General features: G+C 43.8%; 1 protein-coding gene across 1 annotated transcript; it reads right to left on the bottom strand.

The window, feature by feature from the left end:
• Positions 1-13,871: 13,871 nt before the first annotated feature.
• Positions 13,872-21,200, bottom strand: RGD1564748 (similar to Mortality factor 4-like protein 2 (MORF-related gene X protein)). Its single transcript, NM_001446896.1, has one exon. The coding sequence runs from the start codon at positions 20,960-20,962 to the stop codon at positions 14,066-14,068; it is 6,897 nt and encodes a 2,298-aa protein (NP_001433825.1). The 5' UTR covers positions 20,963-21,200; the 3' UTR covers positions 13,872-14,065.
• Between the last annotated feature and the right edge of the window lie 2,212 nt (positions 21,201-23,412).

Raw genomic sequence — 23,412 nt, 5'->3', positions numbered from 1 at the left:
TCTCCGCACTGTTGGGCATTTTATCTAAGGTCCCTTCCTTTGAGTCCTGAGTGTCTCTCACCTCCCAGATTTCTGGTACACTTTAGAGGGTCCCCCTACCTCCGACCTCCTGAGGTTGCCTGTTTCCATTCATTCTACTGGCTCTCAGGGCTTCACTCTCTGCCCCCCCCCCCCCCGCATGCCTGATCATGTTCCCTTTTCTCCTCCCTACCCCCTCTTCCACCCAAATCCCTCCCTCCCTCTCCCCACTGTGATTGCTTTCTTTTCCCTCCCAAGTGGTCTTGAGGCATTTTGTCTCCTCAGCTTGTTAACCTTCTTGAGTTTCATGGATTGTATCCTAGGTATTCTAGGTATCCTAGGTATTTTTGGCTAATACAAACTGCAGGGACAAAAACGGAGAAGAGACTGACAGGAGGTTCAGTGACCGGTTCAAATTGGGATCCATCTTGAGGTCTCCCAAGGCCTGATACTATTACTGATGCTATGGTTAGTTTAGAGACAGGAGCCTAGCATGGCTGACCTCTGAGAGGCCCAACCAGCAGGTGACTGAGGCAGAAGCAGATACTCACACCCAACCAATGGACTGAAGTTGGAGACCCCCTGTGGTTGAATTAGGGAAAGGCCTGAAGAAGCTGAGGTGGAGGGCAACCCCATAGGAAAGCCAGCAGTCTCAGCTAATCTGGACACTGAGATCTCTCAGACACTGAGCCACCAACCAGGCAGCATACATGGTATGAGGCCGCTAACAGCAGGGGACTGTTTGGTCTGGCCTCAGTGAGAGAAGACACCCTGGAGAGACTTGAAACCCCAGTGAGCGTTGGATTCCTGCTGGGGTTGGGTGGAACATCCTCTTGAAGATAGGGGAGGAGAAATGGGATGAGGAACTGTCGGAGGGCAAGCTGGGAGGGGGATAGTGACTGGATTATAAAAACATATTAAAGATAATTTAAAAAATTAAAAATTAGAAAAAAAACAATGACTTTGTGAAATCCATAGGCAAATGGATGGAACTGGAACATATCATCCTGAGTGAGGTAACCCAATCACAGAAAAACACACATGGTATGCACTCAATGATGAGTGGATATTAGCCCAAATGTTTGAATTACCCTAGATGCACAGAACACATGAAACTCAAGAAGGACGGCCAAAATGAGAACGCTTCACTCCTTCTTTAAAAGGGGAACAAGAACACCCTTGGGAGGGAATAGGGAGGCAAAGTTTAGAACAGAGGGAGAAGGAACACCCATTCAAAGCCTGCCCCACATGTGGCCCATACATATACAGCTACCAAACTAGATAAGATGGATGAAGCAAAGAAGTGTAGGCCAACAGGAACCGGATGTAGATCTCTCATAGAGAGACAGCCAGAATATAGCAAATATATAGGCGAATGCCAGCAGTAAACCACTGAACGGATAACAGGACCCTCGTTGAAGGAATCCGAGAAAGGACTGAAAGAGCTTGAAGGGGCTCGAGACCCCATATGAACAACAATGCCAACCAACCAGAGCTTCCAGGGACTAAGACACTACCCAAAGACTATACATGAACTTACCCTGGGCTCCAACTGGGTAGCAATGGATAGCCTAGTAAGAGCACCAGTGGAAGGGGAAGCCCTTGGTCCTGCCAAGACTAAACCCCAGTGAGCGTGAGCGTGATTGTTGGGGGGAGGGCGGTAATGGGGGGAGGATGGGGAAGGGAACACCCATATAGAAGGGGAGTGGGAGGGGTTATGGGCATGTTGGCCAGGAAACCGGGAAGGGGAATAACAACCGAAATGTAAATAAGAAATAGCCAAGTTAATAAAGTTGGAAAAAATTAAAAAATATAATTAAGGTTGGAATAAAAGAACCTGTACCCCCACCTAGACCTGGCTACCAAAGAAGAGGGATCATTGGACAAATTTAAACCACCAGACCATGTGATTTTATCATTATTCAGTGTTTTCTGACATTGTAAAAACCAAAAATACATACATCTATGTTTCAGACATAATACATTTGTTACTCTATTGGATGTTCTCTTCTGGAACATACCTCCTATCTAACATATGCATACAACTGAGTTGTTAGTTCTATAATATATAAAAAGATTAAATTTATGCCAACAAAATCTGTATTAAAGACATGACTCTAGATAATGACTCTGTTCTTCCTGTAGCTTCTTTAAAATATATGATAGTATATGAAATAATCTTGTAGAACTGAACATTGCTTTAGGAGTTATACTTGGCCAAGTTCTTTTTTGCCTCCCTTGCTTTTGTCCTTCTAAAAGGTTATTTGTGACTGTTAAAATATCTGTGTTTCTCTTGCCAACCATTCTGTATTCTGGAAGAGGTGTAACTAAATGATTAAGAAGTGAAGTGTTAGGGTTGGGGATTTAGCTCAGTGGTAGAGCGCTTGCCTAGGAAGCGCAAGGCCCTGGGTTCGGTCCCCAGCTCCGAAAAAAAAAATGGGAAAAGAGAAAACTGAATAAGGAATAAGGAATCCGAGAAAGGACTGAAAGAGCTTGAAGGGGCTCGAGACCCCATATGAACAACAATGCCAACCAACCAGAGCTTCCAGGGACTAAGACACTACCCAAAGACTATACATGAACTTACCCTGGGCTCCAACTGGGTAGCAATGGATAGCCTAGTAAGAGCACCAGTGGAAGGGGAAGCCCTTGGTCCTGCCAAGACTAAACCCCAGTGAGCGTGAGCGTGATTGTTGGGGGGAGGGCGGTAATGGGGGGAGGATGGGGAAGGGAACACCCATATAGAAGGGGAGTGGGAGGGGTTATGGGCATGTTGGCCAGGAAACCGGGAAGGGGAATAACAACCGAAATGTAAATAAGAAATAGCCAAGTTAATAAAGTTGGAAAAAATTAAAAAATATAATTAAGGTTGGAATAAAAGAACCTGTACCCCCACCTAGACCTGGCTACCAAAGAAGAGGGATCATTGGACAAATTTAAACCACCAGACCATGTGATTTTATCATTATTCAGTGTTTTCTGACATTGTAAAAACCAAAAATACATACATCTATGTTTCAGACATAATACATTTGTTACTCTATTGGATGTTCTCTTCTGGAACATACCTCCTATCTAACATATGCATACAACTGAGTTGTTAGTTCTATAATATATAAAAAGATTAAATTTATGCCAACAAAATCTGTATTAAAGACATGACTCTAGATAATGGGCTAGAATCCTTGAAATGAATGAAGAGAACCATAAACAGCAAATAAGATGTTTCATAAAAGAAATTCTATACATTTGTTCTCTGTTCTTCCTGTAGCTTCTTTAAAATATATGATAGTATATGAAATAATCTTGTAGAACTGAACATTGCTTTAGGAGTTATACTTGGCCAAGTTCTTTTTTGCCTCCCTTGCTTTTGTCCTTCTAAAAGGTTATTTGTGACTGTTAAAATATCTGTGTTTCTCTTGCCAACCATTCTGTATTCTGGAAGAGGTGTAACTAAATGATTAAGAAGTGAAGTGTTAGGGTTGGGGATTTAGCTCAGTGGTAGAGCGCTTGCCTAGGAAGCGCAAGGCCCTGGGTTCGGTCCCCAGCTCCGAAAAAAAAAAAAATGGGAAAAGAGAAAACTGAATAAGAAGTGAAGTGTTAAATTATCTTGGGTATTTTTTGTATTTGCAGAACGTCTGGTGGTTTTGATAACACCAGCATGTGTAATGTCACTCTTCATTCTTTAATCACCTGTATCTCTGACATAAAGCATGTGAATTGCTGTGAAGTTGAACTTGCAGAAGGGGAATACATCTCTAAAAAGAACTGTAAGATCTCTCCCAGAAATTGAGGTCCATTATATATGATCTGAGTAGAAAAGAAAGAATAAACAATCACCCTGGATGGCAAAGATATGTTATCTTTCAATTTCTCCCTTTCCATCCCTGTGAAAGCTCTCTGTGGTTATATGCCTGAGAGTCTACCAAAAGATGTAGGGACAAGTTGACTTTTCTACTTTCCAAAGTGCCAGTATTTGAATAAACCTGATTCAGTCCTATTAACTCTACATTCTTGAATATTGATTTTCTTCAGCCTGCAAACAGTCTAGAATTTAGTCTGATAACAATATTTGTATCCACTTGGGGAATATAACATATATATATATATATATATATGAATGTAGTATGCATAAAAACAGTAATACCAAGGTAAGACACTGTCTCCTACCATATAACACTCCTTAAAGCCATCCAAACAGCACTCTCCCCCGAGCTCCATATTTCAGCCCACAACTCCTGAGACTTTTTGGGGACAAGGCTGGTACTAGGAACCTCAGCTAAGGTGTCACCCTGCTAACTCTCCTTAAAGCTCATCCAACAGTCCCAAACTGTGCCCCCTCCCCTGGGCTCCATATTCTCATGCACAACGCTAGCTGCTTTCCCAGATGGTACTAGGAATACCAGGTAAAACATTGTCCACTGACCCTAACACTTCTTAAGACCCACCAAACAGTTCCCAACAGGACCCCCCATATCATATTATGGCCCACAACTTTGACAGACGACTTCTGCTAACTGGAGGCCATGCTGTACTAGGATTGGGGGAACATAACAACAGATACAGGGGAAATCGAAAGACTCATCAGGTCTTACTTCAAAAGCACTTAGAGAACTGTTCAACATTCTTAGCCATCAGGGAATACAAATCAAAATGACTCTGAGATCCCATCTTATCTCTTTCAGAATAACTAAGTTCAAAAACGAAAGTTATAGCTCATGTTGCCAAGGATGTGGACAAAGGGGTACATTACTGCATTGCTGGTGTGAGTGCAAACTTGTACAGGTACTTTGTTAATATGTCAGTTTTCCAAGAAAATTGGGAATATTTTTACTTTAACCCAGTTATACTACTCCTGATGTGCCCAAAGGACACTCCACAATACCATAAGGATACTTGCAAAACTATGTTCATAGCCACTTTGTTATTAATAGCCAGAAACTAAAAATGACCTAGATGTCCCTCAACTAAAGAATGGATAAAGAAAATGGGGTATATTTATACAATGGAGTATTACTCAACTGTTAAAAACAATAACATCGTCAAATTTGTCAGCAAATGGATATAACTAGAAAGAAATCATATGAAGTGATATAACCCAGACCTGGAAAGACAAACATGCTATGTACTCACTTATAAGTGGATATTAGCTGTAAAGTAAAGGATAATTGTGCTACAATTCATAGAGCCAGAGTAGCTAAGTAATAATGAGGGCTCAAGGGTGTGTGTGTGTGTGTGCGTGAATCTGTGAAGGGGAAATAGAGTAGACACTGCAGATGGATGGGGATGGGGAGGGATCTGGATGGGAGATGCAGATGGGAACAGGAGAGATGAGGTTAGTGGAAGATAAAGCGAGAGAGTATTGGGAGAGACAAACAAAAGGGGGGGGGCAGAGGACCTCTCTGTAAAAGCTAGAAACCCAAGTACAATGGAAACTACCAAGGAATTTATGAGGGTGGCTCTAGCTAAGACTCTTAGCAATAACTATCTCTTATGACCAGGAAGACTTCCAATGGAGGGATTGGAACACCGATCCAGCCATAAAACCTTCAATGTACATTTTGTCCTGTCTACAATATATGCTGGGGTAAAGGTGTCTCAGAAATTCAATGACTGTTTTAGCTTGAGACCCTTGCCTCCTGACACTGCCAGAAAGGCCAGGAAACGAAGGCTGGATAGCCCAGAGACCTAGGATAGAACCAAATATGACTGGAAAAAAAGTGCTATCCTCACAGATTGGTGCCTAACCAATCAGAGAGGCTTCATCCAGGAACTGATAAAAATAGATGCAGAGACTCACAGCCAGTCATTAGGTGGAGCTTGGGGGGATCCTGCAGGATTTCTTTTTCCCTATTAGAGGAAAAGAAGTGCCTAGTCTTACTGCAGCTTGATATTCCATGGCTGGTTGACATTCATGGGGGCCTTTCTAAAAGAGAAATGGAGGAAGAGTGGATGGATAGAAAGAGGAAAAGTGGGGTAGGGGATTGGGAGGATAAAAGGGAAGGGAAACTAATTAGGATGTAAAAGAAAGAAAGAAAGAAAGAAAGAAAGAAAGAAAGAAAGAAAGAAAGAAAGAAAAGAAAGAAAGAAAGAGAGAGAGAAAGAAAGAGAGAAAGAAAAGAAAAGAAAAAATATTAATCCAAAAATGGAAATAGAGAATACATTTTTCTGTAGCTTTCTGGAATTAAGTTAATATAAATCTGATATAAATGGTGCTGGCCCACCACCATGGGCCACTATGATGAGCAAGTAAGTGGTGGAGAGATGAGAAAGAAAGAGGTGCAGAACAGTTTGAACACTGAAGAGAAGTGAAACTGGAGATGCAAAGGTAGTGAGAAACAGCCTGATGTGAGTATCCTGCCCTGCCACCTAAGGCCATGCCTGGGTCTACAGCCATATAGCAGCAAAGGTTTGTGTTAGTGTCAGTGGCCCAAGTCATATAGATGTTCCTGCCATGGTCTGCCACCTGGAACCATGTTGATATCCAAGACCTGTGCAGAGATCCCCCACCCCACTGTCTGGGACACTCAGGAGAGCTAGTGTTTGTGTAAAAATGCTGGACTCACATATGGACAAGGGAAAGATACTCCCTCCTCTTATCTTGCCCCCTCTGCCAGCCTGAGGTCATGAGAGCTAGTCCTGCCCCTTGATAACTGCAGCATTGGGCCAGCTAGCTAGGGCAGTGCCCAAGAACTCACCCTAATGGCATGAATGTGGAAGCTCTGGCAGGCTGACCAACTTAGCTACCACCTAGGCCCGGGCCCAGATTCAGGGCTTTTGAGTTGGCCCACCCTAATATCTACTCCATCTGTGAATTGATGGAGCATATGAAATGGCCAGTCGTGTAGATTCAAAGCTTCAGGGTCTCCCTAAAGCTTCAGGATCTCCATGGCACAGGGCAACAACAGGATATTTGAGAGAAGTCCCTGTAAGGATCTAGTATTGGTGTAGCAGAAGCCAGAGGCCTAGAACCAGACCAATGACTTATTGAAGTGAGCATTTGCAAGTAAAGATGTGTGGACAGAGAGGTACACTGTGGGACACACTGTGACACAGTACAGCTTCCATTGTGAGATTTTTTTTTTAATTTTTATTTTCTTTTGGGGGGAGGTATCAAGGGTGGGGAACAGATACAAAGGGACAGGGATGGGGAAATAAATGGGATTGTAGTTCATGATGTGAGATTAATTAAGAATCAATAAAGTTTTTCTTAAAAAATATGTAATATATATACATACACATATACATATATACACATATACATATATACATACACACATTCATATATATGACTGCTCTTGGTTATCTGATTACCTACCAGAACCAAATGGTCAGATCCTATTCCTGAAGATCCCACATACTTTGGTTGCAAGGCAGAGAGAAATTATGATAGAACTGACCTAGAATCTTCCTCTTTGATTTTTAACTTTCATGGAGGCTGAAGTTGTGATGTAGGCATCTAGAAGAGAAAAGTCAACTGTCAACGCTGCAAGGTATAATAGTAAACTTCCAGGCAAGAAAGGCCCACTGTGGCAATAGTGGCATGATTGTTATGGGAGTAGCCAACTGCTTTCAGATTGGATTTGAGGCCTAGTCTGTAGGAAGAAATGCCTATCTTGTACTATAGATCTGGTCAAAGGTACATGGCTGAGGAGGTTCTAGATCTTAAGGGTATAAACCTATCACTTTTGTTTTACAAAATTGACATGTTGTCTAAATACTTTCTAGGTATTTATGATTACATTAATAGACTAGTGCTTCTCTCTGTCTTGATCATCGAAGTTTTTTGTACTATAAACAGTGGCACTACAGAGATTGATGGCTGATCAAAAGCACTAAGACTTTCTCCAAGACTCATTTGAGATCCTGGAAGAGAGAGCAGGAAGAATGCAAGAACTGGATGATGGAAAGAACTGTGAGATGCTTCTTCTGTACAGGATGTGACTTGAGCACTTAGGACCTTACCTTACAGAAGTTGCAGTTGGAGCACTTAAGACCTTATAGAAGCTGCAGTTGCACGAGACTTACACAAGACAGGACTTGTCAACATTTAGTTAGTCATGGATGGGAGGGTTGGCTCAAGGAGTCCAGCCTCTCCTTAGACAGTTACTGGCAGTTGTTGACTACTTGTATGTGTGGAGAAGGGAGGGGGGGGTCATCGTCTTCAATGTAGCCAGTCATTGGGGAATTACCCATGGTGCAATGGATATTTTCATAACTATATCTGTATAGGAGAACTTTGTTAAATTCAGTGGCTCACAAAACAAAAATAAAACAAAAAACATGACATTGGGAGGAGAGACTTGCTGGCAGGAGGTGAGGTTGGCACTGGTGTGAGAAGTCTGTGAAAAGGTAGGGTGATGAATGTGATAACAATGTATATATGCATATAATGAAAGTGTAAGGAAAGAAATTAAATGTTTTCAAATACATAAATTGGGCCTGTGAGATAGCTTACCAGGCTAAACTAACTACCAAACCTAACTACCTGAGTTCAATTCCCCAGAACCCATATAATGGAAGGAGAGAACCAATTCTGGCAAGTTGCCTTCTTACCTCCACACTCGTGTATGCTCCCTGCAATACAATAAATGATAATTTAACTTAAAAAATTTTATAAAAATTTATAAACATATAAGTGGTAACTCATAAAGCAAATACTAAGAAAATAAAATTATATCATGAAAAACAATTAAATAGGCCTGTTCCCAGAGCTAAACCAGTCTCAGAAGTGCTGACAATCCTGAGAGCTCAGGGGAGACTGCCACTTCTGCTCACATTCCTGGCCCAGGAAGAACCTGCCTAGTGCCCTCTGGATACAGGAACCTTGGAGCAGTCAGGGGCACGAAACTTCTGGTTTCTGCCCGCACCCAGAGCTGAAAGCCAGTCGCCAGGAGTGCCGACACATCTGAGAATACAGGTAAGACCCTGCTCCCAGCAACCCACCCAGTAGCCTCAGGACACAGAAAGGCAGAAGCAGTCTGGGACAGGACACTTCCAGTTTCTGCCTGCACCAGGAGCTGAACTGTTCCTACAGCTCTCTGTTCCCAGATCCAGGAGAAAGAAGACAGGTCTACAGGAGTGCTGACACACAGGCTTACAGGACGGTAAAGCCACTGTCAGAGACAGCAAGGCCAGCTAACACCAGAGACAACCTAATGGGGAGAGACAAGCGCAGGAAACTAAGCAACAGAATCCAAGACTACTTGGCATCATCAGAGACCAGTTTTCCCACCAAAGAAAATACTGGATATCCAAACACACTGGAAAACCAAGACTTGGATTTAAAAATCACATCTCATAATGATGATAGAGGACTTTAAGAAGGACATATATAACTACCTTAAAGATATACAGGACAATGTAGGTAAACAAGTAGAAGTCCTTAAAGAGGAAACACAAAAATCCCTTAAAGAATTACAGGAAAATGCAACCAAACAGGTGAAGGATTTCACAAAACCATCCAGGATTTAAAAATGGAAATAGATACAATAAAGAAATCACAAAAGGAGACAACCCTGGAGATAGAAAACCTAGGAAAGAGATTAGGAGTCATAGATACAAGCATCACCAATAGAATAAAAGAGATAGAAGAGAGAATCTCAGGGGGAGAAGATACCATAGAAAACATAAACACAACCATCAAAGATAATAGAAAACACAAAAAGTTCCTAATGTAAAATATCCAGGAAATCCGGGACACAATGAGAAGATCAACCTTAAGGATAATAGGTATAGAAAAGAGCAAAGAATCCCAACTTAAAAGGCCAGTAAATATCTTTTTAAAAAAATTATAGAGAAAAACTTCCATAACTTAAAGAAAGAGATGCCCATAAACATACAAGAAGCCTACAGAAGTCCAAATAGATTGGACCAGAAAAGAACAAAAAGAAGCAAATACACCCAAGAGGAGTAGATGTCAGAAAATAATCAAACTCAGGACTGAAATCAACCAAGTAGAAAAAAAAAAGAACTCTATAAAGAACATAACCAGGAGCTGGTTCTTTGAGAAAAATCAACAAGATAAATAAACCCTTAGCCAGATTAACCAGAGGGCACAGAAAGTGTATACAAATTAACAAAATCAGAAATGAAAAGGGAGACATAACAGCAGAATGTGAGGAAATTCAAAAATCACCAGATCCTACTACAAAAGCCTATATTCAACAAAACTGGAAAATTTGGATGAAACGGACAATTTTCTAGACAGATGCCAGATACCAAATTTAAATCAGGATTAGATAAACTATTTAAACTCCTAAGAAATAGAAGAAAAGGGATGGAACTAGAAAATATCATTCTGAGTATCTTTGTTGTATGTTGGAGCATCATTTGGGTTTTATTATAAAACTACATGCCACAAAACAACCCTGATTACAGGGACATGTTGGATACACCTAGATATGCACAGCCCAAATTCTGCCTCAATACCATTATCTATGTTTATAATGCAGCCCCCTTCATTCATATCCATTCTGTAACCATTATGCATGCATACAGATGTATTTACATATGCACTATGTGATTGGGTTAATATTAGTAATTAAGATGGGAATAATGAACATTATCTACGTTTATCTAGGCTGTGCTGAGCCTAGGTATCTGAGAAGTAGGCTACAGCACCATCTCTGACAACTTTGTCACCAAAGGTCACAAAAGATTTTAACAAGACACAGACATAACAAATGCTACAGGAAAGCAAATAAGGAAAAGAAGCAGAGGACATAGAGTATGAAGAGGATAAAGATGATAAAGAGGAGAACAAATAATGTACCATTGATGAAGCCAAGAAGCAGCTGTAGATGCCATGCTGGCTGCTTCCAGAGCTGAAGCTTCAATGCTGTCTTTGATGAAACTCAAGAACATTCAGGGGTTTTATCCAAGGGAGTTCAGATTTGGTGCAAATTGTAGTGAACCCCCTACACAAAATCATTCTAATGTGTGCATGGCCTTTGATTTCCTTTAGCCTGTTGGGAATCAGGCTATGTGCAGCCCTGAGTTTCTCTACATTGAATGACAATAAAAATTTTAGGCTCTACCTAGGAGGTTCCATTTTACAAGCAGCTGGCTATTTTAAGGGAGAAGTCCCTGGGTAGATTCAGAATCTGTACAGTCTATTAGGTAACCCTCATCTAGCATAGACTGACAAATATCCTATTCCTGGGAATAGAGGAGAACCCACTCTATTCATTTATTAGGTGAATTGAAACTGTGTGGCACATGTGCATTTAATTAAAACCCTATAAGGAAAACCAGGCCCTAAAACTTACCAGACATACCAGACCAAAAAAAGAATGGAACTCCTTCATCTGGAGCCCATAAAGTGATGGACACCTAACACTGTGTTGGCATGGCTCCCACACCAGTTTGATACCTGGTATGTAAGGAAGAACTGAGGATCTCCTTACTGTTCCTGGAGCTTCTGCTTGACTATGCTCCCTGCAGTTGACACTGCCTATTGGATCCCTTGCCTGTGCACCTATTTGCCTATGTGGACCTGGATCTTATCAGCCTTTCCCTGCCCCTCACCCATTTCCTACTTTTGATGGATCCAACCTTTCACCTGGCAGCTGAACTATCATCTTTACTCTCAAACCTGACTCCAGCAGCTCCAGCAGCAGTTCCCTTGAGGCACTGTCTCTTTCATTATCCCTACAGACTCCTTCTTAGTCCAACTTTACTGCAATCCCCTTCATTCATATCCATTCTGTAACTATTATGCATGCATACAGATGTATTTACTGCACTGTGTGATTGGGTTAATATTAGTAATTAAGATGGGAATAATGAACCTGCATTTGCCTCAGCCTAGCTACTACAAATTGCTGCCATGGAAACCTCTAAGCATTGTGACTTTATTGTTATTCAATAAATTATGACAGTATAGAAAGACAAAATCCTGTTTACCTTTGGTTCAGGAACTAACTGCAGGCAAATAGTATTCACCTATGGTTCTCTCTCTCTCTCTCTCTCTCTCTCTCTCTCTCTCTCTCTCTCTCTCTCTCTCACACACACACACACACACACACACACAAACACACGTTCTCCTCCCCTCATCGTCTTCTCATCCTCTTCCTCTCTTCCTTCCCCTCCTCCTTCCTCTTCCTTTTCTTCTTCCCTCCTTCTGCTCCTCTTCCCCTTTTCGTCAGATCCCTACTCATTCCTGTACTTCTTCATCCCTTCTTTTCTTCCTCCTCACCTCTGCCTTAAGATTGATATTGCTGTGAAGAGGCATCATGTCCAAGGCAACTCTTATAAAGGAAAACATTTAGTTGGGACTAGCTTATAGTTCAGAGTTTTTGGTCTATTATCAGCCATGGTAGGAAGCATGACAGCATTCAGGCAGACAAGGTACTGGAAGAGCTGAGAGTTCTACAACTTAATCAGAAGACAGCAGGAACACAATATGACATACTTCCTCCAAGAAAGCCACGCCTACTCCAAAAAGGCCAAACTTCCTAATAATGCCACTCCCTATGGTACTATGGGGGGCATTTTTATTCAAATCACCACACCCTCCTTTCCCTCTGCCTTTCCCTTCTTTTCCTCCTCCCCTCTCCCTCTTTCCTGCCTTCTTCCTCCTTGCTATCCCTCTTCATTCCTCCTCCCCTTCTTTTCCTCATCCTATTCTTCCTCCTCCTCAGTCGCTTCTCCATCCCTTCATTTCCTCCCTTCTTCTTCTTCCACTTGTCCTGCTTCCAACTTTCTTCTACGTGTCTTCTCCCCCTTCCTTGTCTTCCTCCTTCAGCTTTCCTTCTCCTCCCTGCCTTGCCCCTTCTCATCCTTCTAGTCTTCCCTCTCCTCACTCTCTCCTTCCTCTTTCCTTTCCATTACTTATTGTTCTCCTTTTACCCCTTCCTTTCTCCACTTTCCTTTTTCTTCCTCCTTTCCCTACTCCTCCACCTCCTCTTCTTGTCCTCCTTCTCCCCCTTCTCCTGCTCCCACTTTTTCTGTTTTTCCCCATCCATCTTTCTGTTTTTCTTCCTCTCCTCTTCTTTCTCCTATTCAACTTCTCCTCTCATCTTCCTTTTTCTCCATTCTACTTCCTTTCTTCTGATCTTTCTCCTCCTTTCCTTCTCTTGCCTACCTTGTCCCTTCTTGTCTTCCTTTTCTTCTTTCTCTCCTCCTCCACCATTTCTTCCATTCTTCTTAATATTCTTGCCCTATTTTCTCCCCTCATTTTTCTTCTTCTTGCACCTTCCTTCTCTGTCCTTTCTTTCCCTATCGTCTTGCTTCTTCTCCTCCTTGTCTTCTGTTTCTTTTCCTCCCCCTTCTCTTTTTCCCCTCCTTTTAATCCTCCTTCAGCTCTTCCTGTTCCTCCCCTTCCTCCCCTTCCTCCCTTCTTTTCTCTTTGCTCCCCTCTTCCTTCTCCCCTTTCCACCTTCTCTTCCTCCTCCCTACTACTCCACAACTTTTCCTCCCCTTCCTCTCCTTTCTCCCTTCCTTCTTGTCCATCTCTTCTTTTCTTCCTCCCCTCCGCCAAGTCTTCTCCCCTTCTTATTCTCCCTGTCTCTACACATCCCTCTTCTCTACCCCCTTTAGCTCCTCTTCTTCCCCTTCTTCCTTTTTCTTTATCATTCCTCTTCTTCCTCCTCTGCTTCTTCCTCTTCTTCTATCTAGGGAGTGAATTCATGGCCTTCTTAACTATATTTATAACCTTTTTACATTTTAAAAAGATTTCTACTTTTAATTATGTGTTTTATGTGTTTCGTGTATATCTATTATATTGAGCCTTTGGTACTGGAAATGAGGATATTTTATCACATAATATGAATACATAGTAGAAAATCATAATACAGAAGGGATAAAAGAACCCACATTCAAGCAATGTTGTCAAAATAAAGCAACAAAAATTTTTAGTGAACATTTATTTGTTGTTGAATGATGGTACATATAAAGAAGCACTTAAATTTTTTTCTGCTCACAACAATAATCAAATGGAAACATTAAGCCCTGTTAAACAATCTTCAAGAACATCAATTATACAATGCAAACAGCAAACAGAAATATTTGCTGATCCAGGATTAACTGAGTAGTCAGCTGACCCTCACAGGGCTTTGCAACAATATTCAGCAGAAGCTACTTTGTAATTGCTGACCTTAAACAGAGAAGTGGAATTCTCTGCAAGGTATTCAAGGAAATCATGCATATAGCTAGACACTAAGAGAAGACTCTGCCTATTAAGGGGTGAATTGGCCAATGCAGTACCAATTTTCACAAACAATCGCAGGAGGTGTGGAGCCCCATAAACCTGAGACATTGGAATATCAGGGTAAGCCAGGTGAATTTCAGCATACTGGGGCTTTTCAAACTGGCAGAGCAGTTGGGTTCCCAGCATCCTGTTGAAATACTCTCTTATTCCAGCTACAACTTCATCGACGGAGTATTCTCTATTATCAGCAAGTCCTTGTGACTTCACAAAAGTCACGTATTCTGCGAGAATGGTATCTACATTCTTCTCAGCAGGAAGTTGGAATAACTGCTTTTGCTTGTTGATCAAGTCCCAGTCCTCAACAAGACGAGACTTTAGTTCATCAGGCACCCTCAACTCAACTCCCATTTTTATCTTCACAGTAACAGGCAGGTTACAGTGAGGGACCTGGGCTACTTGGTTAGTATCACTGTCAATTCTCTTTTCTGGAGTACTCTGCAGGTTGTTTGGCTCTGTTACCCTAGACATGGATCCTGAAGAGGGTTTTACTTCAAGGAAGACTTTCTCCATGGAGGGATGACCATTCTCCACAGAGCACATATTGTCTACCACAGTCCCTTCTTCAGCTCTCTCCTCTGAAAGATCTGTCTCAACAGAGCAACCCTCCTCTGCCATGCTACCTTCCTCAGCAGAGAGCTGTCTCTCTGCCAGACAACTTCTCTTAGCAATGTGACCTCTCTCCATGGAGTGAACTCTTTCTGGAGAACGAACTCTCTTCACACAGACATTCTCTGCAGGTCGATGTTTTTTAGGAGGACAATATTTCATAGAGGCAGATAGATGCCTCTCTGCAGGGTGGCTTTTCTTCGAAGGGCGACCTCTCTTAGTATGGGGATCTTTCCCTGCAGAGGGTTTCCTCTCTTCATTACCCTTCTCAACTGAGTGCCCTACCTCTTCAGGGTGACTTTTCTTCCGAGGCTGACCTCTGTCTGTGGGGTGATCTTTTCCTGTAGACTGTCCCCTCTCTGCATGGTTACCCCTTTCTGCAGAGGAACTGTCCTTTTCAGGGCGGCTTTTCTTTGGAGGCTGACCTTTGCCAGTGGGGTGATCTTTCCCAGCAGAGGGCCCTCTTTTTGATTTACCCCTTCCAAATGAGCGAAATTCCTCTTCGTGTTGACTACTGTTGGGACGTCTCCCCGCATGGTGCTCTTTCCTTTTAGAGGGCCCTCTCTTGGCATAGCTTTCCTTCTCTTTTGAGGGACCCTCCTGGGCAAGCTGGTTTTTCTTTGAAGGTCCACTTCTGCTAGTGGAGCGATCTTTGCCTGCAGAGGGTCCTCTTGATATATTGCTACTATGCTCGACTGAGTGACTCTTCTTTGCAGAGCCACTTTTATTGGGGCGACCTCTTCCACAATGATCGTTCCCTGCAGAGGGTCCTCTTGGTACACAGATACCACTTTTGATTGAACAGCACCCCTCTGCAAGGCTACTTTTGTTGGAATGATATCTTCTTGCAGGACGCTCATTCCCTGCAGAGGGTTCTTTTGATGCACAGGTACTGCTCTCAACTGAGCGAATCTTCTCTGCAGGCCCACTTTTATTGGGGTGACCTCTTCCTCCAGGGCGATCTTTCCCTAAAGAGGGCCCTCTTGATGTATTGTGACTACCCTTGACAGAGGGATCCTCCCTTTCAGGGCCACTTTTATTAGAGTGACCTCTTCCTCCACGGCGATCTTTCCCTACAGAGGATCCTCTCGATGTACTGCGACTACCCTTGACAGAGGGACCCTCCTTTTCAGGCCCGCTTTTGTTGGAGTGACCTCTTCCTCCAGAGCGATCTTTCCCTACAGAGGGCCCTCTTGATGTACTGCGACTACCCTTGGCAGAAGGTCCCTCCTTTTCAGGGCCCCTTTCATTAGGGTGACCTCTTCCTCCAGAGTGATCTTTCCCTACAGAGGATCCTCTTGATATACTGAGACGACCCTTGACAGAGGGATCCCCCTTTTCAGGCCCGCTTTTGTTGGAGTGACCTCTTCCTCCAGAGCGATCTTTCCCTACAGAGGGCCTTCTTGATGTACTGCGACTACCCTTGAAAGAAGGTCCCTCCTCTTCAGGGCCCCTTTTACTGGGGTGACCTCTTTTTCCAGAGTGATCTTTCCCTACAGAGGGCCCTCTTGATGTACTGCGAATACCTTCAACTGAGCGACTCTCCTCTGTGGGGCTGCTTTTGCTGGAGCGACCTCTTCCTCCAGGGCGATCTTTCCCTGCAGAGGATCCTCTTGATGTACTGCGACTACACTTGACAGAGGGACCCTCCTTTTTAGGGATGTTTTTATTGGGGTAACCTCTTCTTCCAGGGCGATCTTTCCCTACAGAGGGCCCTCTTGATGTACTGCGAATACCTTCAACTGAGCGACTCTCCTCTGTGGGGCTGCTTTTGTTGGAGCGACCTCTTCCTCCAGGGCGATCTTTCCCTGCAGAGGATCCTCTTGATGTACTGCGACTACACTTGACAGAGGGACCCTCCTTTTTAGAGATGTTTTTATTGGGGTAACCTCTTCTTCCAGGGCGATCTTTCCCTGCAGAGGGCCCTCTTGATGTACTGCGACTACCCTTGACAGAGGGACCCTCCTTTTTAGGGCTGCTTTTATTGGGGTAACCTCTTCTTCCAGGGCGATCTTTCCCTGCAGAGGGCCCTCTTGATGTACTGCGACTACCCTTGACAGAGGGACCCTCCTTTTTAGGGCTGCTTTTATTGGGGTAACTTCTTCTTCCAGGGTGATCTTTCCCTGCAGAGGGCCCTCTTGATGTACTGCGACTACCCTTGACAGAGGGACCCTCCTTTTTAGGGCTGCTTTTATTGGGGTAACCTCTTCTTCCAGGGCGATCTTTCCCTGCAGAGGGCCCTCTTGATGTACTGCGACTACCTTCAACTGAGCGACTCTCCTCTGTGGGGCTGCTTTTGTTGGAGCGACCTCTTCTTCCAGGGCGATCTTTCCCTGCAGAGGGCCCTCTGGATGTACTGCGACTATCCTTGACAGAGGGACACTTTTTTTCAGGCCCACATTCATTAAGGTGACTTCTTCCTCCAGGGCGATCTTTCCCTGCAGAGGGCCCTCTTGATGTACTGCGACTACCCTTGACAGAGGGACCCTCCTTTTTAGGGCTGCTTTTATTGGGGTAACTTCTTCTTCCAGGGCGATCTTTCCCTGCAGAGGGCCCTCTTGATGTACTGCGACTACCCTTGACAGAGGAACCCTCCTTTTTAGGGCTGCTTTTATTGGGGTAACCTCTTCTTCCAGGGCGATCTTTCCCTGCAGAGGGCCCTCTTGATGTACTGCGACTACCTTCAACTGAGCGACTCTCCTCTGTGGGGCTGCTTTTGTTGGAGCGACCTCTTCCTCCAGGGCGATCTTTCCCTGCAGAGGATCCTCTTGATGTATTGCGACTACACTTGACAGAGGGACCCTCCTTTTTAGGGATGTTTTTATTGGGGTAACCTCTTCTTCCAGGGCGATCTTTCCCTGCAGAGGGCCCTCTTGATGTACTGCGACTACCCTTGACAGAGGGACCCTCCTTTTTAGGGCTGCTTTTATTGGGGTAACCTCTTCTTCCAGGGCGATCTTTCCCTGCAGAGGGCCCTCTTGATGTACTGCGACTACCCTTGACAGAGGGACCCTCCTTCTTAGGGCTGCTTTTATTGGGGTAACCTCTTCCTCCAGGGCGATCTTTCCCTGCAGAGGGCCCTCTTGATGTACTGCGACTACCCTTGACAGAGGGACCCTCCTTTTTAGGGCTGTTTTTATTGGGGTAACCTCTTCTTCCAGGGCGATCTTTCCCTGTAGAGGGCCCTCTTGATGTACTGCGACTACCCTTGACAGAGGGACCCTCCTTTTTAGGGCTGCTTTTATTGGGGTAACCTCTTCTTCCAGGGCGATCTTTCCCTGCAGAAGGCCCTCTTGATGTACTGCGACTACCTTCAACTGAGTGACTCTCCTCTGCAGACCCACTTTTGTTGGTGTGACCTCTTCCTCCAGAGCGATCTTTCCCTGCAGAGGGCCCTCTTGATGTACTGCGACTACCCTTGACAGAGGGACCCTCCTTTTTAGGGCTGCTTTTATTGGGGTAACCTCTTCTTCCAGGGCGATCTTTCCCTGCAGAGGGCCCTCTTGATGTACTGCGAATACCTTCAACTGAGCGACTCTCCTCTGCAGGCCCACTTTTGTTGGTGTGACGTCTTCTTCCAGAGCGATCTTTCCCTGCAGAGGGCCCTCTTGATGTACTGCGACTACCTTCAACTGAGCGACTTTCCTCTGCAGGCCCACTTTTGTTGGTGTGACCTCTTCCTCCAGAGCGATCTTTCCCTGCAGAGGGCCCTCTTGATGTACTGCGACCACCCTTGACAGAGGGATCCTCCTTTTTAGGGCTGTTTTTATTGGGGCAACCTCTTCCTCCAGGGCGATCTTTCCCTGCAGAGGGTACTTTTGGTGTACAGATCCCACATTTGACTGAGCAGCTTTCCTCTGCAGAGCCACTTTTGTTGGAGCAACTTCTTGCAGGGCGATCTCTGCCTACAGAAGGTCGTCTTGATGCAGAGATACTACTCTTGACTGAGCAACCCTCCTCTGCAGGGCTGCTTTTGTTAGGGCGACCCCTTCCTGCAGGGAGATCTTTCCCTGCAGAGGGCCCTCTTGGTGTAGAGACACCACTCTTGACTAAGTGACTCCCCACTTCAACACCACTTTCCTTGGAGCGACCTCTTTCTCTAGAGTGATCTTTTCTTGTAGAGAATTGTTTTAATGCACAGATACCACACTTGATTGAGCACCACTGCTCTGCAAGGCTATTTTTGTTGAGGCGACATTTTCTTGCTGGGCGCTCTTTCCCTGTAGAAGGTCCTCTTGATTCACAAATATCCCTCTCATCTGAGAGGCTCTCCTCTGTGGGGCCACTTTTGTTGGAGCTACTTCTTCTTGCAGAACGGTCTTTGCCTGCAGAAGGTCCTCTTGATGTACTGCGACTATCGTTGACTGAGGGACCCTCCTTTTCAGGACCACTTTTATTGGGGCGACCCCTTCCTCCAGAGCGATCTTTCCCTTCAGAGGGTCTTCCTGATGTACTGCGACTACCCTCAACTGACCAACCCTCCTTTGTAGGGCCGCTTTTGTTGGAGCGACTTCTTGCAGGACGATCTTTCCCTCCAGACGGTCGTCTTGATGCAGAGATATTCTTGAGTGAGCGATCCTCCTCTGCAGGAACTCTTTTGTTGGGGCGACCTCTTCGTTCAGAGCAATGTTTCCCTGCAGAAGGTCCTCTTGGTGTACAGATACCACACTGGATTGAGCACAACCGTTCTGCAAGGCTATTTTTGTTAAGGCGACATCTTCTTACAGGGCGCTCTTTCCCTGTAGTAGAGGGTCCTTTTGATGCACAGGTATCACTCTCAACTGAGCGACTCTCCTCTGTGGGGCCGCTTTTGTTGGGGTGACCTCTTCCTCCAGGGCGATCTTTCCCTGCAGAGGGTCCTCTTGGTGCACTGCTACCATACTCCATCGAGTGACCCTTCTCTGCCCTACGGATTTTATTGGGGCGCCCTCTTCCTGCAGGGCTATCTTTCCCTGCAGAGGGTCCTCTCGATGCAGAGATACCACTCTCGACTGATCGTCTGTCCTCTCCAGGGTTGCTTTTATCGGAGCGACTTCTTACAGGGCGATCCTTCCCTGCAGAGGGTACACTTGAGTCACAGATACTACACTTGACTGAGTGACCCTCCTCTGAAGGGTTGCTTCTTTTGCGGCGAACTCTTCCTGCCAGACCATCTTTTTCTGCAGAAATTACTCTTGATTCATAGCTACTTTTCTGGGAGTGGACTTTCTCTTCCAGATGACTTTTTTTGGCTGGCCGTCTTCTCCTTGAAGGGCAATCTTTCTCTGTAGAGAGTCCACTATCTGTAGCACCACCTCTCTCTATCTGGTGATCTCTCTCTGCAGAGCCAGGTGTCTTGGCTGAATAGCCCTTTTTTGCAGGGTGCCGATTCTCATTAGAGAGACCCTTCTTAGTAGGTTGACTTCTCTTGGTAGGGCGGCCTCTCTCAGTGGCAGGAGCATAGGAACTTCTCTCTGTCAACTGACCTTTCTCTGTGGATTGAGATTTTTCTGTAGGGCATCTTTTCTTGATAGGACGCCCTCTATCCTCAGGATGATCTTTCTCTAAAGAGCTATGCTTCACAGATGAATGATGGTTCTCTTTAATGTTGGATTTCTCAGGAAAGCGAAGGGTCTTCCCAGAGCGGTGCGACTCAGAGTGGTGCCTCCCAGCAGAAGCACTTTTCTGGGTCATCCGACCTTTTAAAGTTGGCGGGTGCTTCTCTGCAGAGGATCTCTTCTCTGTAGTAAGGCATTTTTCAGCATAGGCATGCTTCTCTGCTAACAGAAGCTTTTCGGTCGAGGAGCTTTTAACTATAGTGTGATGTTTCTTGGCGACAGAACGACGCTTCTCAGCCGAAGGATTTTTCTTTGTTGAGTAGGCTTTCTCAGTGGAGGGAATTTTCTCCACAGCACAGGTTTTCTCCTCAGAGTAACTTTTCTCCACTGAATGGCTTTTCTTCACAGAGCGGGCCCGCCGTCGTCTCTGAAGAGTTGATTGAAGACTCCTCAGCTCGGTTGACTTCTGTGGTGAGGAGACACTTCTTGCCTTTCGGACCCGCCTGTCGCTTGGCTTTAGCTTTGAAAAGTCGTCTCCTTCAGCAAACTGCTGGTCACAAAGGTAAGGACCTTTCTTTTTGGAACTCATTTAAGCAATATTCTTGCTTTATCTTCGAAGAACTAATCAATTCCCATATTTTCTGGACTGACTGGAAAAATGAACTGGGAACCGAACCCAGAACTCTGTAGTCCAAATGACTTCTACATTCAGGAGTAAATTCCCTGATTTTACATCAAATTTAGCTCTTTTTAAAGAGGGTGGAGGAGCGGCAGTGAAAAGCGTTACTGCTGCCTGTCCAACCCGCAGGGCAAATGCCGGTTTCTCTGGCAACAATTCGTAAACAAACGTCATCTTGGGGGCGGGCCTATGCCCGTCAACCAATCAGTAGTCTTATGTAAATTTATTATGTTCCATAGCCAAATGATTGGACCACCACTCTGATGTCACAATGATGGCCATGAGAAGGGAGGGCCTTCCTTTCCCTTCCTTTTTTTTTTTTTTTCTCCAAGTTTTCCCCAAGCTTGCAAAGATCCCAAAGTTTCTGCCTCCCTCCCACAGTACAGGCATTAAAGACATGTATGTGCTGTTCACCTTTCTTGATTAAAGCAATTTCGTTTCCGTGACTCTTTTTCTGCCTGAATCACTTGGTTCTTACCATTCAATCCTAGTTGAAAGGATATAAAGAAGCTCCAGGTTTGAGATTCCTACATCCCAGAGGGAGAAAAAGAAAGGGGTGTCACTTCTAGCCTTTAATCCCCTAGGAATAATAGGTCTATTTTCATCCTCCCTTTCTCCCTTGCATTCAGGATTGGGCCACTTCTGAGTGGGGTAATGAGTTCATTTCCATTCACCCTGAGAAAGCAAGACTAAGAAATGAGTCTGTTAAACTGAGTGTCTCAAAAAGTATATAGATAAATTGAAAGTTTAAAAAAATGGAAAAAGATACAAGACATAAATTGCAACCTTAAGAATGGTAGAGTGCCAATGTGAGTATCAGAAAGAAAAATAGATATTAAAACAAAAATATTACAGGATAAAGAAAGCTTTCTAATGATGAAAGGGTTAGACTATTAGGAAGTTATTCCAATAACGAACATCTAATCATCTAAGAATATAGAACAAAGTATATGAAACAAAAAGTCACAGAAATACAATAGACAATTCAAAAGTACTAATTGGAGAACTCAATAGCCACTTTCAGTAATGAATAGAACATTTGGTGGTTTTACTAGGTATGGCTTCCATAGACTCATGTATCTGAATGCTTAGCCTATAAGGAGTGACAATACTAGGGTGTGTGATCTTGTTGGAATGGATGTGGCCTTGCTGGAGAAAGTGTGTCTCTTTGTGTGGTGGAATGGAGGTCTTCCATGGTTAAGCTATACCCAGTGTGGCACAGAGTCTCCTCCTGCCTGTGGATCAAGATGTAGAACTCTCAGTACTAGTATGTTTGCTTGCATGTCACCATGTTTCCTGCTGTGATAATAATGGACTAAATCTCTGAATCTGCAATTAAATGTCCTTTATAAGAGTTACCATGATCATGGTGTTTCTTCACAGCAATAAAACCCCAACTAAGACAGAACACTAAAAAGAAGATAACAATAAAATAAAAGTATGGAACATCTCTATGAAGCAAATAATCTTAGAAATAAATCTATAAAATTCACCCAAGAATAACAGAATAGACATTCTTCTCAAGTACTTTAAAGGATGCAATGCCTTATTCTGAGCTTTTTGAACACTCATACACATACATACAAAGAGCACATACACATTTTTTAAAGTTATCAACTCAATAATCTAACCCTCTTAAGACACTAGAAAAAGAAGGAAGTTAACAAACAAGAACAATAAAATAATGGAGATTTGGGTAAAAATTAATAAGATATAGAGTAGAAAAACAGTAGATAAAACTGATTATTCCATTTCCATAAAACATTGAGAAGCCTGGTGCCAGGTAGGCAAGCCTGAGAATTTACATCCTGATCCACAGGAAGGCAGACAGAGAGGATGACACTGGGCCTGGCATTGGCTTTTAAACAAGGCAACAACGTTCTAACCCTTCCAAGATAGCTCCACTAAGAACTAAGCATTCAAACTGATGAGCCTATAGGGACCATTCTCATTCAAAGCACCACAAACTGAATAAGCTTTTGATTAGGTTAAGCAAGAAAATGTATTGAGAGAAGAAGAGAATGTTCCAGTTGCAAGAATTAGAAATAATCCATAAGATGGATAGCAGTAGGGTCTGAGGTCACTTCCCACATATAAATCCTAGCTCCCTTACATCTTTCGCAAGGTTTAAAGCCAGAATATCTGTCTTTTCTGCTGGGCATCTAAACTTGTATCTTTATAAGACTCCTTTGCCATATGCCTCTTTGCCTTGTGTTTTGGACCTACTTAAGTTTCTGCCTCTCCAAACCTGAAACATTCTGCTGTGTCTTTCATGGCTAAGAGGTAAAGTGATTTGAAGTTCTCAGCTCCCATCTGCAGACACACGCAAACTGGTTATGGATATATAGATCACAGGTTCC

The sequence above is a fragment of the Rattus norvegicus genome, chromosome X (genome assembly GCF_021556685.1).
Source record: "Rattus norvegicus strain SHRSP/BbbUtx chromosome X, alternate assembly SHRSP_T2T, whole genome shotgun sequence".
Lineage (NCBI taxonomy): Eukaryota > Metazoa > Chordata > Mammalia > Rodentia > Muridae > Rattus > Rattus norvegicus.
The sequence above is the reverse complement of the archived record's forward strand: the minus strand, read 5'-3'. Positions and strand labels throughout refer to the sequence as shown.

What these genes read in the sequence shown, in the direction of transcription:
- RGD1564748 (NM_001446896.1), bottom strand. Translation starts at nt 20,962, where the DNA reads ATGAGTTCCAAAAAGAAAGGTCCTTACCTTTGTGACCAGCAGTTTGCT.